Source organism: Hippopotamus amphibius, chromosome 17 (assembly GCF_030028045.1).
Source record: "Hippopotamus amphibius kiboko isolate mHipAmp2 chromosome 17, mHipAmp2.hap2, whole genome shotgun sequence".
In the NCBI taxonomy this organism is placed as follows: domain Eukaryota; kingdom Metazoa; phylum Chordata; class Mammalia; order Artiodactyla; family Hippopotamidae; genus Hippopotamus; species Hippopotamus amphibius.
The window spans coordinates 13,616,230-13,630,243 of record NC_080202.1 but is presented as its reverse complement, the minus strand read 5'-3'; the positions used below and the strand labels follow the sequence as shown (position 1 = coordinate 13,630,243).

Below are 14,014 nucleotides of genomic sequence, written 5' to 3'. Positions count from 1 at the left end.
GGTCTTCTGAGAATATTGTATCACTTCAAGTAAAATATAAGAAATTTACAATAAAAAGTATCCATTTACCATCCCTTAGCTGCCTCTTATGCTATAGTTACCATATGTATGATGTGCCTACATATATAATTAACCCCACAATATAATTTTTGCTTTAAACACTTGTAAGATTTTTAAAGAAATTAAGAGACAAGTCTTTTATATTTACCTTCATATTACCATTTCAAATGTTCTTCCACTCCTTGAAGATCTATTATGAATGCCAACTGTTCTATTTTGTCCTTAGCACCACAGAAGAGAAACTTTAGATGCTATTTACATTTCATCACTCCAGAACTTTCAGGCACATGAATATAAATATAAAAAACAAAACAAAACAAAATTTTAACGAAATTATAGCAATTCAAATCCAAAAATATTTTTAAAGGACAATACATAACAACTGGTGTTTATCCCAGGAATGCAGGGTTGGTTTAGTATTTAAAAAGCAATCATTATAATTCATTATATTAACAAACTAAAAAAGAAAACACAATGATCACCTCAATAAATGAAAAGCCATCTGACAAATCCAACATCCATTCCTGATTAAAAGAAAAAAACTCAGCAAAAGAGGAATAGAAATGAATCCCTCAACCTGATAAAAAGGTTTTATCTATGAAAAACTTACAGCTAACATCACACTGAAAGGTGAAAGAATGCTTTTCTCCATAAGATCAGAAATAATACAAATACGTCTGCTCTTACCATTTCTATTCAACATTTTGCTGGAGGTTCCAGCTAGTGCAATCAGGCAAGATAAACAAATAAAAGCAGAAGTTGTTAAAACTTTGTATGAACAGACAATATAATTGTCCATGAAGAAAATCTGATGAGATCTATAAGAACTACAAAACACCACTACTAAATGAGTTTAGCAAGGCTGCAGAATACAATATCGATACACAAATATCAATTTTATTTCTATATACTAGCAATGAGCAATGAAAAACTGAACTTTAAAAAGCATACAAGAACATAAAATTAAATACTTAGGGACAAATATGACAAAAGAAATGAAAGACCTGCACTCTGAACAGTACAAAACACCGCTGGAATCTTAAAGGCCCTAAACTACTAGAGAGATATACCTTATTCATGGATCTGAAGACTCAATATTGTTATTGGAACAGACACCTTACTAAAGAAAATATACAGGTGGCAACTAAGCACATAAAAAGATGCTCAGCATCATTACTCATTAGGAAAATACAAATCAAAAACACCTACTAGAATGGAAAAATTAAAAAGACTAAGCCAGCTCTACAGTGCAATAGAGTGTGTTGGACTTATAAAAAGACTAACCATACCAAGTGCTACAGAGAATGTGGAGGAACAGGAGCTTTCAGACACTGCTGGAAGAAATGTAAAATGATACCATCATTTTGTAAAACTGTTTGACAGTTTCTTAAAAAGCTAAATACACACCTACCATACTATCCACCCATTCCACTCCTATTTATCCACAAAAAAAGGAAATACATGCCCACATAAAGACTTGTCCACATTCATAGCAGCTTTATTAGTAACAGACAAAAACTGGAAACAACCCAAATGTCCATCAATAGGTGAATAAACAAATTGTGGTATATCATAACAGTGGAATACTTCTCAGCAGTAAAAACAATAAACTATTGATACATGCAACATGGATGAACCTCAGAACAATTATGCTGAAAGAAGCCAGACCATTGCCCCCTAAAAAATGAGTACATGAATTATATGATTACATTTATATAAAACTCTAGAAAATGCAAACTAATGTAAAAATAACAAAAAGCAAATCAGTGGTTGGTTGGAGATGAAAGGAAGGGGAAACAGGAGGGAAGAAATTACAAAGTACAAGGAGGCTTTTGAGGTTGAAAGCTATATTGACTATTTTGATTATGATGATGGTTTTACAAGTGCATACAAATTCCCAAACTTCTCAAACTGTATAGTTTAGATACATGACTTAAGTCAAATAAAGCTGTGTTTTTATGAAGAAAAAAAAAAAAGTTTCACCTTCTAGAAATTTCCTAAAGATAGGCGAACACACAGAATATTTTCCTATTTTATACATATGATTATGCATATTACATACCTTACTATTCTCATTTAACATTGTATGCAAACAACTTCCTGTATCAGCAGAAATGTTTTAACCTTATTTTTTAAAAACAGCAAAATAGTATACATAGTAAGGGTGAACCACAATTGATGGGCATTTAGGTTATTTCTAATTTGCTATCATAATGCCAAAGTGAACATATTTTACATATATTTGTAAGCATACACACACAAGCAACGGATGCATTCATTTAAAACTTTCTTTTACATCGTCCTGTCTCAGGATCTACATAAAACTGTGAGAATTAATAAGTTAATTTAGCAAGGTCATGGAATACAAGGTCAATATATAATACTACTATAGGTAGCAACAACTGGAAAAAAAATACTATTTAAAATAACACAAAAAAAATCAAATACCTAGAAACTAGTTCAATAAAATGTACCTCTACATAGAAAACCACAAAACAAGGGCATTCCCTGGGGGTCCAGTGGTTAGGACGCCGCACTTTCACTGCTGGGGCCCAGGTTCGATCCCTGGTCAGGGAACTAAGATCCCACAAGCTGCCCAACACAGCCACAAAAAAACAAACAAAAAAAACATAATTGGAAAAAAATTAAAGATATAAATAAATGTACGAATATACTATGTTCATGGATCAAATAACATAATTGTGTAAAGACTGTTAATTCTCACAAATTTATAGATTCAGTAAAATCATAAAATCCCAGCAAGTTTTTGTTGTTGCTGTTCTATTATTGACATTAACAAGTTGATTCTAAGTGTATATGGAAATGCAAAGAGCCAAGAATAGCCAATACAGTCTTTAACAACAACAAGAACTGGAGGACTTACATTACCAGATACTGAATTATTTTATACCTACAGTGTTAAACTGGCACTAGGACAAATAGACCAATGCAACAATAAATGTTGCTGGGTCGACTGACCATTCATATGGGAAAATGTTATTTTTAACACCTATTACCATGCACAAAATAGTTTCTAGATGATTCTAGATCTAGAATCTATTTTGTTTGCCCTATCATATCTAGATCTATGATAGGTCAAACAACGCTTCTAGAAAAAAAAAACAACAAAAGATTAACAATCTTGGGGTAAACAAATATTTCTTAAATAGGACACATAAAGCACTTACCTTAAAGGAAAATACAGATATACTGGACTATATAAAATTAAGAAATACTGCTCATCAAAAGACATCAAGATAATAAAAAAGCAGGGCACAGAATGGGAGAAGATAATTGCAGTAACTACAAAGACACACTCATTTCTTAAATTTATGAAGACATTCTACAAATCAATAAGAAAATGACAACCTACAGAAAAATAGGCAAAAGATATCCAAATGTCCATAAACATATTAAAAAGTATTCAGTCTCATTAGTCATCAGGAAAATGCAAATTAAATCCAGAAAAATCACTGCACACCCACCAGAAGCCTAAAACTAAAAAGTGACCACACCAAACGCTAGTGAGGATGCAGAACTGGGATTCTCATACACTGCAGGTAGGATTATAAGATAGTACAACCACTTCGGAAAACTGTTTTGGAGTATCTACTAAACTGAACATATGTATTCCCTATGACCCAGCAATTCCATTCTTAGGTATATATGCAACATTAATTCACACATGTATATACCAAGACAAGGATGGCCACAGCAACATTATTTGTAACATCCAAAAACTGGAAATAATCCAGAGTCCATCTATAGAACAGGTACTGGTATACTAACGCAACAGAATACCACATAGCCATAAAAAGACACTATTACTACAGGCGACAACATGGAATAATCCCACAAACCTCATGTTAAGAGAAAAAAAAAAAAGAGCCATTTATGTATGTATACCATTTATATCAAGTTCAAAACCAGGGAAAATTAATCAAAAGCAATAAGACACTGATTCCAGTTGTGGGGGCATAAAGGAGTCCTCTAGGATGTTGGTCCTGTTCTACTTCCTGATATAAGTGGTGGTTAAATGGTGTGTTCTCTTTGTGAAAATTCTAAGATGTACACCTCTGATGTATTTTTCTTTATATACTTGAATAAAAACTTTACTTAGAAAAAAGATACCAACAATATTCTTATGTATTCTCTACATCCACATCACAACGAAGTAGTCTATAAAGCTAATCACTGCTAACTATAACTACAATCTTGGCCAAGGTGAAATTGGCATCTCTTGTTTTGGCTTACATATTCTTAATGACGAATGAGGTTAAGTGAAGAAAATACGTTTTTAAAGGTTATTACTAGAATTCTGCTGAAAGTAAATTCTGTGGGAGTTCAACAGTTACTGTGGCCTGTTATGGCTATACATGTACCACTAATTAATGGGGGGAAAAGCCTTAGATGCTCAAATAAGCCCTACCCCAACCCTACAAGCACCAGAATTGAAAATGGAAAAGGGTCTTTGAGGAAGACTTAGAAGCAAGCAATATGGTATGGAAGCATGAGTGCCAAGACTTCCAGCACAAGTGAGAAAGACAGTCAATGATAGCTTTAGACAGAGGAAGAAACGTGGACATGACTCATACTGCATGGGTTGTGCAAGTACACATTCTTAACATCAATTATGTGAGAAATGAATGTCTAAACCCCAAAGAACTTTTTAAGAAAAATAAGACTTAGGTTAGCTAGAAAACTCAGTCGCAGCACTGCAGCAAGTTGACAATCCATAATCACTGGTAACCTGTTTGGATTATGACTCTACTTGTCCAAGCTAAACTATTTCAAACTGGAAGAACTGCTCCACCTGTATAAAAAAAATTTTTTTTAAAACATTTTTAAATTTCTAGGGACTTCCCTGGTGGCTCAGGGGATAAGACTGTGCTCCCAATGCAGGGGGCCTGGGTTCGATTCCTGGTCAGGGAACTAGATCCCACATGCATGCTGCAACTGAGTTCAAATGCTGTGGCACACAACTAAGGAGCCCAAGAGCAACTAAGGAGTCAGCAAACCACAACTAGGGAGCCCACCTGCTGCAACTAAGACCTGGCATAACCAAATGAGTATTTTTTTAAATTCTAAATTAAGCTACAGATTAAGAAACTGCCAAAAAAATCAATCTAAGCAGTATTCCTCTTTTTAGATGGTAGCCACCAAAGAGCCTTAAATGTATCATTTATATTCTATTTCTTCAATTCTGTATGAATTATTTATACTACAGCTTAATATATATATCAATATATATCAATTGTAAACCATATACTGATCTCAGAAATGTTAAAATACATTTTTCAAATGATCGTTTTAGGATAGAGAAAATATATTTCAATAAAACACTAACAGCCTAAAAGACACAAACAGCCTAAGAGAATAAAAGAATGCTTAATGGTTAAGAGCATGGGCTCTTCAGTCATACAAACCCAACTCTGAATCCTGCTTTTTTGGCTTTTAACAAATTCCCTGACTTCTCCCTACCCGTTTTCCTCCTTACAAAATGCAGATGGAAAACTCACCTAATTACTGAGTGGCAACGCCCTAGACACTGCCTAATGAGTACAATGCCTAGTACAGAGCTGATACTCAGTTATTAGTTGTCAACACCAACCAAGTCTAGGAACTCAAAGAAATGAGAGCAATGTATTATCTTGTTGACAGGGTTTAACTGATCTGGGCTGGATCCAATATCACCAGTTCCTCTAAAGGCTCACAACTCCTTTCCAGTGGGCAGTGGGAAGGGGAAGGGGCAAGATACAAGTACGGAATTAAGAGGTACAAACTATACATGTAGCCAACAACTTAATAATAAATGGAATATAACCTTTAAAAATTGACTATGTTTTACACCTGGAACACATAATACTACAAATCAACTATTCCTCAATTTTTAAAAAGATTTCAATGGGGGAAAATAAAACTTTAAATCCAAATCAAACAAAAACAATTCTTTAATGAAGCAACCCTGTGAACTTGTTAAAAATTTCAAAACAAAGATTCATCTTTATGCAAATTTTACAGTATGCTCACACTTCTACTGTCCTAGGATCAACAACATAGCAGCTAATATGGGGGTTTGTTTTCTAAAACTCTCAAGTGGCATTCGTCTGCAGCAGGAGTCACTGGATGTTTATATTATTCCATCAACAAGCCCTCACAATGATCTAACTTAAAATTCATTCTTGTCTTCCTAGAAAGCAAAATACAATTTTGGAAATCTTTCCTGGCCACTCACCTCAGAAGCCAAGCATGGGTATAAATCCATTTATTGCTGCCCCTAACATTTTAGAAAACCTTTGGGTTTCAAGCTTTTTTCAAAGCAATTACCAAAAAAAATCAAAATTAAAACAATTAATTGCATTCAAGTTGTAATGCTAACTGAAGTTTCTACTGAAATCAACTGATCCTCACAGATGACTAAACCAGGAGCTGGGGAAAGCAAACAAAAATCCAAAAAGACAAAAAACCCTCCACCTCCCAGACAACAGATACAGGAAGTGGAATAACACTGTCCTCACAGGGCTGTCACCTTTCTGCAGTCTTCACTGTCTTCCAACTTGATAGAGATCTTTCTAAAAACCTGTATCAATCACTTCTCTCCTAACTGCCTTCATTGGTGTCTTTGAATGGCAAATTCTTTTTTTGTCCGTACCAAGATTGCAACATCACTGAAAATGCTCGCAGCATCCTGAATTTGCAGCATACACACACAGCTAAGCCTAAACTGAAGAACTTTCACTAAACAAATTCATGTGACAACCCAACTTGACAGACTCACCTCCACAAACCAGACCATTCTGCAAAAAGATTACCTAGGTGTTCATTTCAAACTCTTCCAAGTCCAGGCAATTCATGTTAGTGTTTAGTGTGGGAGCAGCCTGCAAAAAACCCTAAATCCTACCAGTAGTTTCTTTTAAAATCTGCGGTAGAGTTATACAAATTCCTCTACTTTCGGACTGAGATGCAGCAGACAACATCTAGCAACATTACTGCTGGAAAAAGAACAAATTGATTACCTCCTGGAGGTAGCTCCAAAAAAATATAATTTATATACAACTGTCTCTATCTGATGAAAAGCAATTCACAAAAACATTGTTTACATACATTTATTTTAATAAGAAGTACCAGCGCATCACTAATCTACTGACTTGCCGAGTCTTTACTACAAAGAACTTAAGCCCAGGGTACACTTTTGGTGTCAACATCTCATTTAGCAATGAGTCAAGTGTGGTGAAGCTGGTAATCTCATACACTGTTGACGGGGCTATAATGTGCAACAATTTTTGGAAGAATCTAGTATTTACCAACTGACAAGTACATGTTTTCTAACACAGGAAATCTAGAAATGTATGATACAGATACACATGCAATTATTTACTGCAGCACCATTTACAATAGCAAGGCTGGATGTCCAAAAGTAGTCAACTGGTTTTTTTAAAAAATCAGGAGTACATCAATGTGAGGCAGTCATTCGAATGAGACAGATCTCAAGGCCTGACACAGAATGATCTGTATTAAATATCCATACACAATGATATGTAAGTTATCTCTGGAAGATATTACTTACATTGAGTGTTTCTAATAAAGGGGATCATTATACTATTGTTTTACCATGTGTACATGTACTACTGAGAAGGAATTTAATTACTCTTCTCCGCTCCTGTCACTGATATTGGGCAGGGGATTTCCACCTCAGCCTAAGAACGACTATTCTGACACATTCAGCCTTTGTTTGCAAAATCCCCCGAATTCCATCATAGATGATCCATAATTACACCTTGTATTATAAATATACACTGGCAACTTAACAATTAAAATAAATGCCATGTTGTTACCTGCTTTAGAAGACTGGCTACTTGCACTACTTATACTTCTTGTTCTTCACAACCAGGTTACAGGTAATCTCCCCCCCCCCCCCCGAAATATACATCATTTTTGGAAATAGACAAGTGATTTATGGAATGAAAAAAAGGAAACGGGATCTTTTTCACATTCAGGCAAACAATATGGTCAATGTGTTTAGACTAGAGATTTTATTTTAGAAGGATAAAGGATGGAGGCGCAATAATGTTTGGCATTTTTAATTTAGGTTTGTTTTATTTAAGTTTAATGTTAATCCATGCTGTGTTTCAGTAAGAACAATACAGATTCTGTATCTGTGGCTCCAGTCAGATATCCAGTAGTACAAATTAGCTTCAAGTTACACATACTGAACAAAAGAGGTTGAGCGAGCGAAGGAGGGGCGGGGTGGGGCCCAGGGGGAGAGGGAAGAAGAAACAAAGAATTGAACACGCATGCAGGCTTTTCCATACCACCTTCAATGCTAACCTGCTTCAGAGGGAGAGTAAAAGTAGGCAAGAATGAGCAGCCACGGATTGTTGAACTGTTACCAGCACCATGCTTTTCAGCAACATTTCAGCAGAGTTTGAAACACTTTTTACAGCAAAACCATTACAACAAACCCCCCAAACAACCTTTAACCACCTCAAGCTAACATCCGATTAATTTTAAACATTGGTATAAAATTCAATTTAAACAATTAGAAAAAGGAAAAATGATACCACATACACCTCTATAGTGTGATTAACCTTTCTCTTAAATGCTTGCATCACCTAAAAGTCTAATGGCTTTCCAATGTAATTTCCATTTCTAATGGTGATCTTGCCACATCTGGCAGGAGACAATACAGTAATGCTGAAAAAGCCTCTATGCAGTCCTGTTAGTGTCTTAAAGAACCTAAAAGCTGGGACCAGTAAAATCCACAGAAATTCACTCTTGCCTTTAAGAACTTTTGAAAACTATTAAAAAAACAAAACAAAAAACAAAAAACAAAAAAAAAAAAAAAAAAAAAAACCCCAAAAAACCCCCAAACAAAAAATCCCCAAAACAAAACAAAAAACCAAAAAACAAAACAAAACAAAACAAAACCCAAAACAAAATAAAAAAAAAACCCAAAACAAAAAACACCCAACAGGGCAGGAACCTAAATTCTGAGACCAAATGTAAAAGTCAGATTTGGTGGTTCTCAGTGACAATGGGGCAATTTCCAAGAGGGGCGGGACGGGAAGGTGTGGGGTGATCAGAGATGGTTTCTCTTGTTGGCTTTTATGTCTCACTGATTTTCATCTTCCACATCCTGCAGCGCTTCTTTATTCTGCTCTTCACCTGTAAAGAAGAATGACAGTTAATTATTTCATAATGACTAAACTACGCTGTTGTGGTCACAAAGTTATCATTCCAAGCATAAAGACTCCTTATATTTGCTACAATTGGTTTAAACACAGACAGGCAAAGGATTTCTACCATCCTCGACACCTGAGATGCCTAAGCCAAGAGGTGCTGCTGGATCAAGGTCCTGAATGATCAACAGGATGAAAAAAACAAAACAAAACAAAACTGATGCATAGTAAAAGTCAATGTTTTTATGCTAAAAAAGCTCGTTAAGTAGACAGCCAAGGTAACCATATTATTAAAATGATTTTCAAGCTTTCATGTTTATCTTGAGTCAAAATACTCTTTCTCAATAACCTCACTTCTTCAAAACCCAAAAGTATTTTATACTTTTCACAAAAATCTATTTTATCGGCAGGTTCCATTATTAGAAATGTTTCAATAAGAGGACTGAGCAGTAAACTGCTTCAAAGGAGCTCTACACTTTTAGAGGGAGGATTCTGCTTTTGTAAGTGAATATTTTACACATCTTGTATCTTGGACAGTCACACCAAACCATAACCCAGATTTCTCACTCCAGAGTGGAATAGCATGCTCAAAGTAAACCAGACCACTGAGGTTATTAAAGAAGGGCATTTGGACCAGCTCTCTCATGCCACTTTTCTGTTCCCTCTGAACATGATGGTTAGCCTGAGGAGTTTCAACTGCACTATGACATGCAATAGAAAGCCAGCCTACTTAACGGAGACTCATCTACCTATTAATAAGCATTAAGTAAGTCAGCCATAATAAGGAAACATGCATGCTTTTGCCAAAAAATAAACAGGTAAAAGTTACATTCTTTTGTGCTTTAACAAACCACTCGAAATTCCTACAAAGTTACTAGTTTGATCAAAATACATGAAAAATCAATTAACCCAACAATCATAATATAATAGTTCAGACAACCCATCCATTCATGTTGCTTGTTAAATTACTTAATTAGAATGGACAAATGACACTAAGATCGGCTGCCTACAGACATAAAGCAAAACTCTGTGGAATGCTTTTAAGCAGTCTTAAAGACCTTGATATAATAAAGGCTACCATGACAATAAGGGTTAATAAGTAAAGACAGTTTTAGTCATTTTAACATTTCTTTTGTGATAAAAATATTTGACCTTGATTGTTTAACGCTAATAAAGTACTTAAGGTACATAAAGATTTTTGACTCACATTTAGAAAGAGACATGCAAAGAAAGACAAAAATAACCATTTACTGAGGGGAGAAATGATGGACCACCCAATTGTTCCTCTCAAAGAATAATAATGTATTCAAACTTAGGAAATGATGGGAACATTCACTCATTTTTAACAGCAATACACTGCCAAAATATGGTTAACATACAACAACAGAGCACACTAATTTACTTGTAAGCAACCACTAGATTTGCCAAAAGTTTCAAGTAACTTTGGCATAAAAATATTGTCAGAGAAGTCACACCCAAACACAGGTAGACAGGGGTAGCAGACCATAAATGTCTTAGAAGGTTTCGCATCCTGGAATGTAGAACAGGCAGTTTTTTAAGCGACAAGATGATGATATGCAGGCATGATTAGTGAAGAACCAAAACTAAAAGCAGAATTCACTGTGCCATGATAATGACTTACAAAGTAGAGTTTTTAGGAAAGGAAGAGTTGGATTTTCCTTTAGGAATCTATATTGCAAGGAGAAAGGGAGGGAGAACAATCATATGAAAGCAACATTACAAGAAAAATAAACCAAGATCAGGACAAAGGAAAACATCAATAATTTAGGGGAGTCAGATTTTGGTTTTTTTACTTTGTATGAACTTCACTCTAAGAAGCAATCTGTCCCTTTTTAAGAGGAGGAAATAATAAGCTCTTAAAAGGTATACAGAAGGGGGAAAAAAAGGTTTTCTCACACACATAGTTCTATGCCGTGTTTCTACATTTGGGGGGAAGAGGGGAACAGGCAGAAAGAACACATTTCCTCTCTGTGGACTTGTGTATTAAAAACAGTCCTCTGACCACAAGTTAAGAGAAAAGGACTGATATCGCTTGATGAGAAAAAGCGGTGCTCCCTTTAAAGAATTATGTACCAACACATCCAGACAGACATTAACATATTCTGCAGTTAAAAAATTATAAACGTGTAAGTAAAGGCTTGTGAACAACATACACTTCTTCCTTTAGAAACCCTTAATTCAAATGGTTTTTGACACCATTTCTCATATTTAAAGTAAAAAAGGCAAAAACCAATCCTTAAACACAAGTAACACCCTGACCAATTTCATGACCAAAATTCTTCTACATTCAGCATTGATTCTAAAACACAAAACCAATTTAATAACACATATAATACTCTACCTTTCAGCAAAACTGGTAAATAATTTCCTAGTACCGACAACAATTTGTAAATTCAGATAGCTTGTTAATATTGCTAAAATTTCAAGAGACTACTTAAAATTTTCATGTTAAACTGTTTCATAATTCCAAAATATTTTGTGACAAACTTCTTAAATGAAAGTCTATTTCAACCAAATTTAATTAATGGGTCCATTTACAAAGTGATAAGGAATTGATGCAACTGAATTTCACTAGATTTTTATGTTTTAGGATTAAAGAGAAATCTATCCTAAAATGCAATAAAACATTTTGTACAAAGAATACTCCCAACTATGAAAAGATAAGAAGTTTAAAGATATCCTATTTTTAAATGATCCATTTCATAAAACAATGCTTGATAACCAAAAAAAAGCATATCTTTGGTTCTGTATAAAAATGGAGTGACATACAGTCTACCTCAATCGATCCCTGGTTATGAGTGAGAATGAGAAATATACACTTTATTTTTATTTGTGTGATCTAGCAACTTATTTATAAAAGCTGGCATCAAATGTCTTTTAAAAGAAACTGCTTTTCAAAGTCACCTTTTTTGGGGGTTATTTTTCACCCTCAAAAAAACATCCCCAGAGGTCAAAGGGGTATATAGAGTTTACTTCGGTCAATACCGCTTACCGAACTCTCCACATGCTTTCCTTTTATTCCCTCAAACATGTGGAGAGAGATTAGTCTTCTCTGAGCTGTTGGATGACTGTGAAGAGTCCACAGCTATTTGGCCATTCTTCTTAGTAGTTATTGTTAGAATACAATACAACTTAAAGCTGGGAGGAACCTCAATCATTAGTTCAGAGATGGTCAAATTGGTCTTGAGTCCCACAGACTCAGTGGTGACCTCAAGTGCTGTGCTGAATGAAACGTAATCTGTGGCTCCACCTGGCTTTGTTGGTAAAGTATGCAGGAAGGTCGCATGTGCCACATATCTCAAGCCAAACCTAGTCAAGTTTCTAAACAGTTCATCGAGCTAGTGCGCTTCAGAAGCTGAGTCACCTAATTCTCACTTCAGTACCATAACCCAAGATAAATTCTAAAATCTGACTCAATTCTTCCACTGCCAACTTATATGCCCTGACACCCATTTTCAGAAACTCCTTTAAAAAGTATGTTTCCAAATACAGTACAACATGTTGCTTTGATCAACAGAAACTACAGCCAGCCTCAAGCAATAAAACACATGCTTCAGTTTGGGTTATATACTCTTAAAGGATCTGTAACTAAAAGTGACAATGAACTTTGTTTCCACTCCCCATATCACCACCAATTACAAAAACTCTCAATTGTCATGTCACACTAGTTTGTGTCCATCTCCCCGTTCCCCCCACCCCCCTTCAACGAGCTATTATGGGTAAAAACAATTCTTTAGAAATGGGCACAATAAAAGATCCTTTAAAATCAAGAAATGTGACAAATTTGGCCTTTTACATCTGGAATAAACATTAAGCACCCACCCCACCCACCGTCACAAGGTTAAATTTTATAAAATACTCTAGTAACTATTTACAACTGCAATGCTAGAAAACAAAGACTACACCAGAACTCTTAAATAAGGACCTATGGACAGGACATTCCATTTGTTGCATAGAATACAGAGGGAAACTAGTTCCTTTTTCAGATAAAAGATTTCAACACAGAAATGATGCTTCATAAATATCTACTCATAACCATGTAGTTTTAACCTGAGGATTACCACTCAGCCAAAGCAGTAATCATGACAATCAAATACAATTAACCTTAGACCCCTAAAATTGAATCTGAGGAATGATAATATGAACTGCTTCCTCTCCCTCCATCTTTCAACACAGTGTGAGAGAAGAGGTAAACTAAGTTTAGCAATTATTAGAGATAAAACTTTAAATCTCTGAATATTAACAAGAGATCCTCTTTCCCAAATTCTTTCGTTATCTTACAGACCAAAATGTAAGACTGTACTTTGATATCATTTCTTGTAAAGGCAGTAATTAAAATTTGATAGACTCACAGCCTATCCTCCAAACTAAGTTATAGCTTAATATAAAGTCCCAACTTCTAAGAGTAAATAGATCCAACTAAAAGAGACACACTTTAACTTCGGTCTCCTTACCATCACCCTGCATGTCTGAAGTCCATAGTGTCAGATTATCACGTAACAACTGCATGATAAGTGTAGAGTCCTTATAGCTTTCTTCACTCAGCGTATCCAGTTCTGCAATTGCATCATCAAAAGCTGCTTTTGCCAACCTACAAGTATTTACATAAATGTATTACAAACATAGACTAAACAGTCCAAAAACAGAATTAGAAATGATGTAAGTTAAATTTCAGTCTTTTCTTCAGTTATCACACAGTATGTAATAGTGACACTGAATACTTGGGTTTAGGAATTGAGATAAAGGAAAAACAG

At 35.0% G+C, this 14,014-nt stretch overlaps 1 protein-coding gene and 1 non-coding gene across 3 annotated transcripts in view; one reads left to right on the top strand and one right to left on the bottom strand.

Annotated features, from left to right (window-relative positions):
* The first annotated feature begins 2,565 nt into the window (after positions 1-2,565).
* Positions 2,566-2,637, top strand: TRNAE-UUC (transfer RNA glutamic acid (anticodon UUC)). Its single transcript has one exon. It is a non-coding gene; the product is annotated as a tRNA-Glu (tRNA).
* Positions 2,638-8,125: 5,488 nt separating this feature from the next.
* Positions 8,126-14,014, bottom strand: part of YWHAE (tyrosine 3-monooxygenase/tryptophan 5-monooxygenase activation protein epsilon) — a 53,004-nt gene continuing 47,115 nt past the window's right edge. Inside the window, exons 5-7 of one of the 2 annotated variants that reach the window (XM_057716502.1) lie at positions 13,715-13,851; positions 10,882-10,928; positions 8,126-9,225 (exon numbers count right to left, since the gene is read on the bottom strand). In XM_057716502.1, coding sequence (XP_057572485.1) covers positions 10,921-10,928; positions 13,715-13,851 — 145 coding nt within the window. In that variant the 3' untranslated portion in view covers positions 8,126-9,225; positions 10,882-10,920. The remainder of the gene's footprint in view (positions 9,226-10,881; positions 10,929-13,714; positions 13,852-14,014) is intronic. The other variant, XM_057716501.1, reaches the window with a different exon arrangement.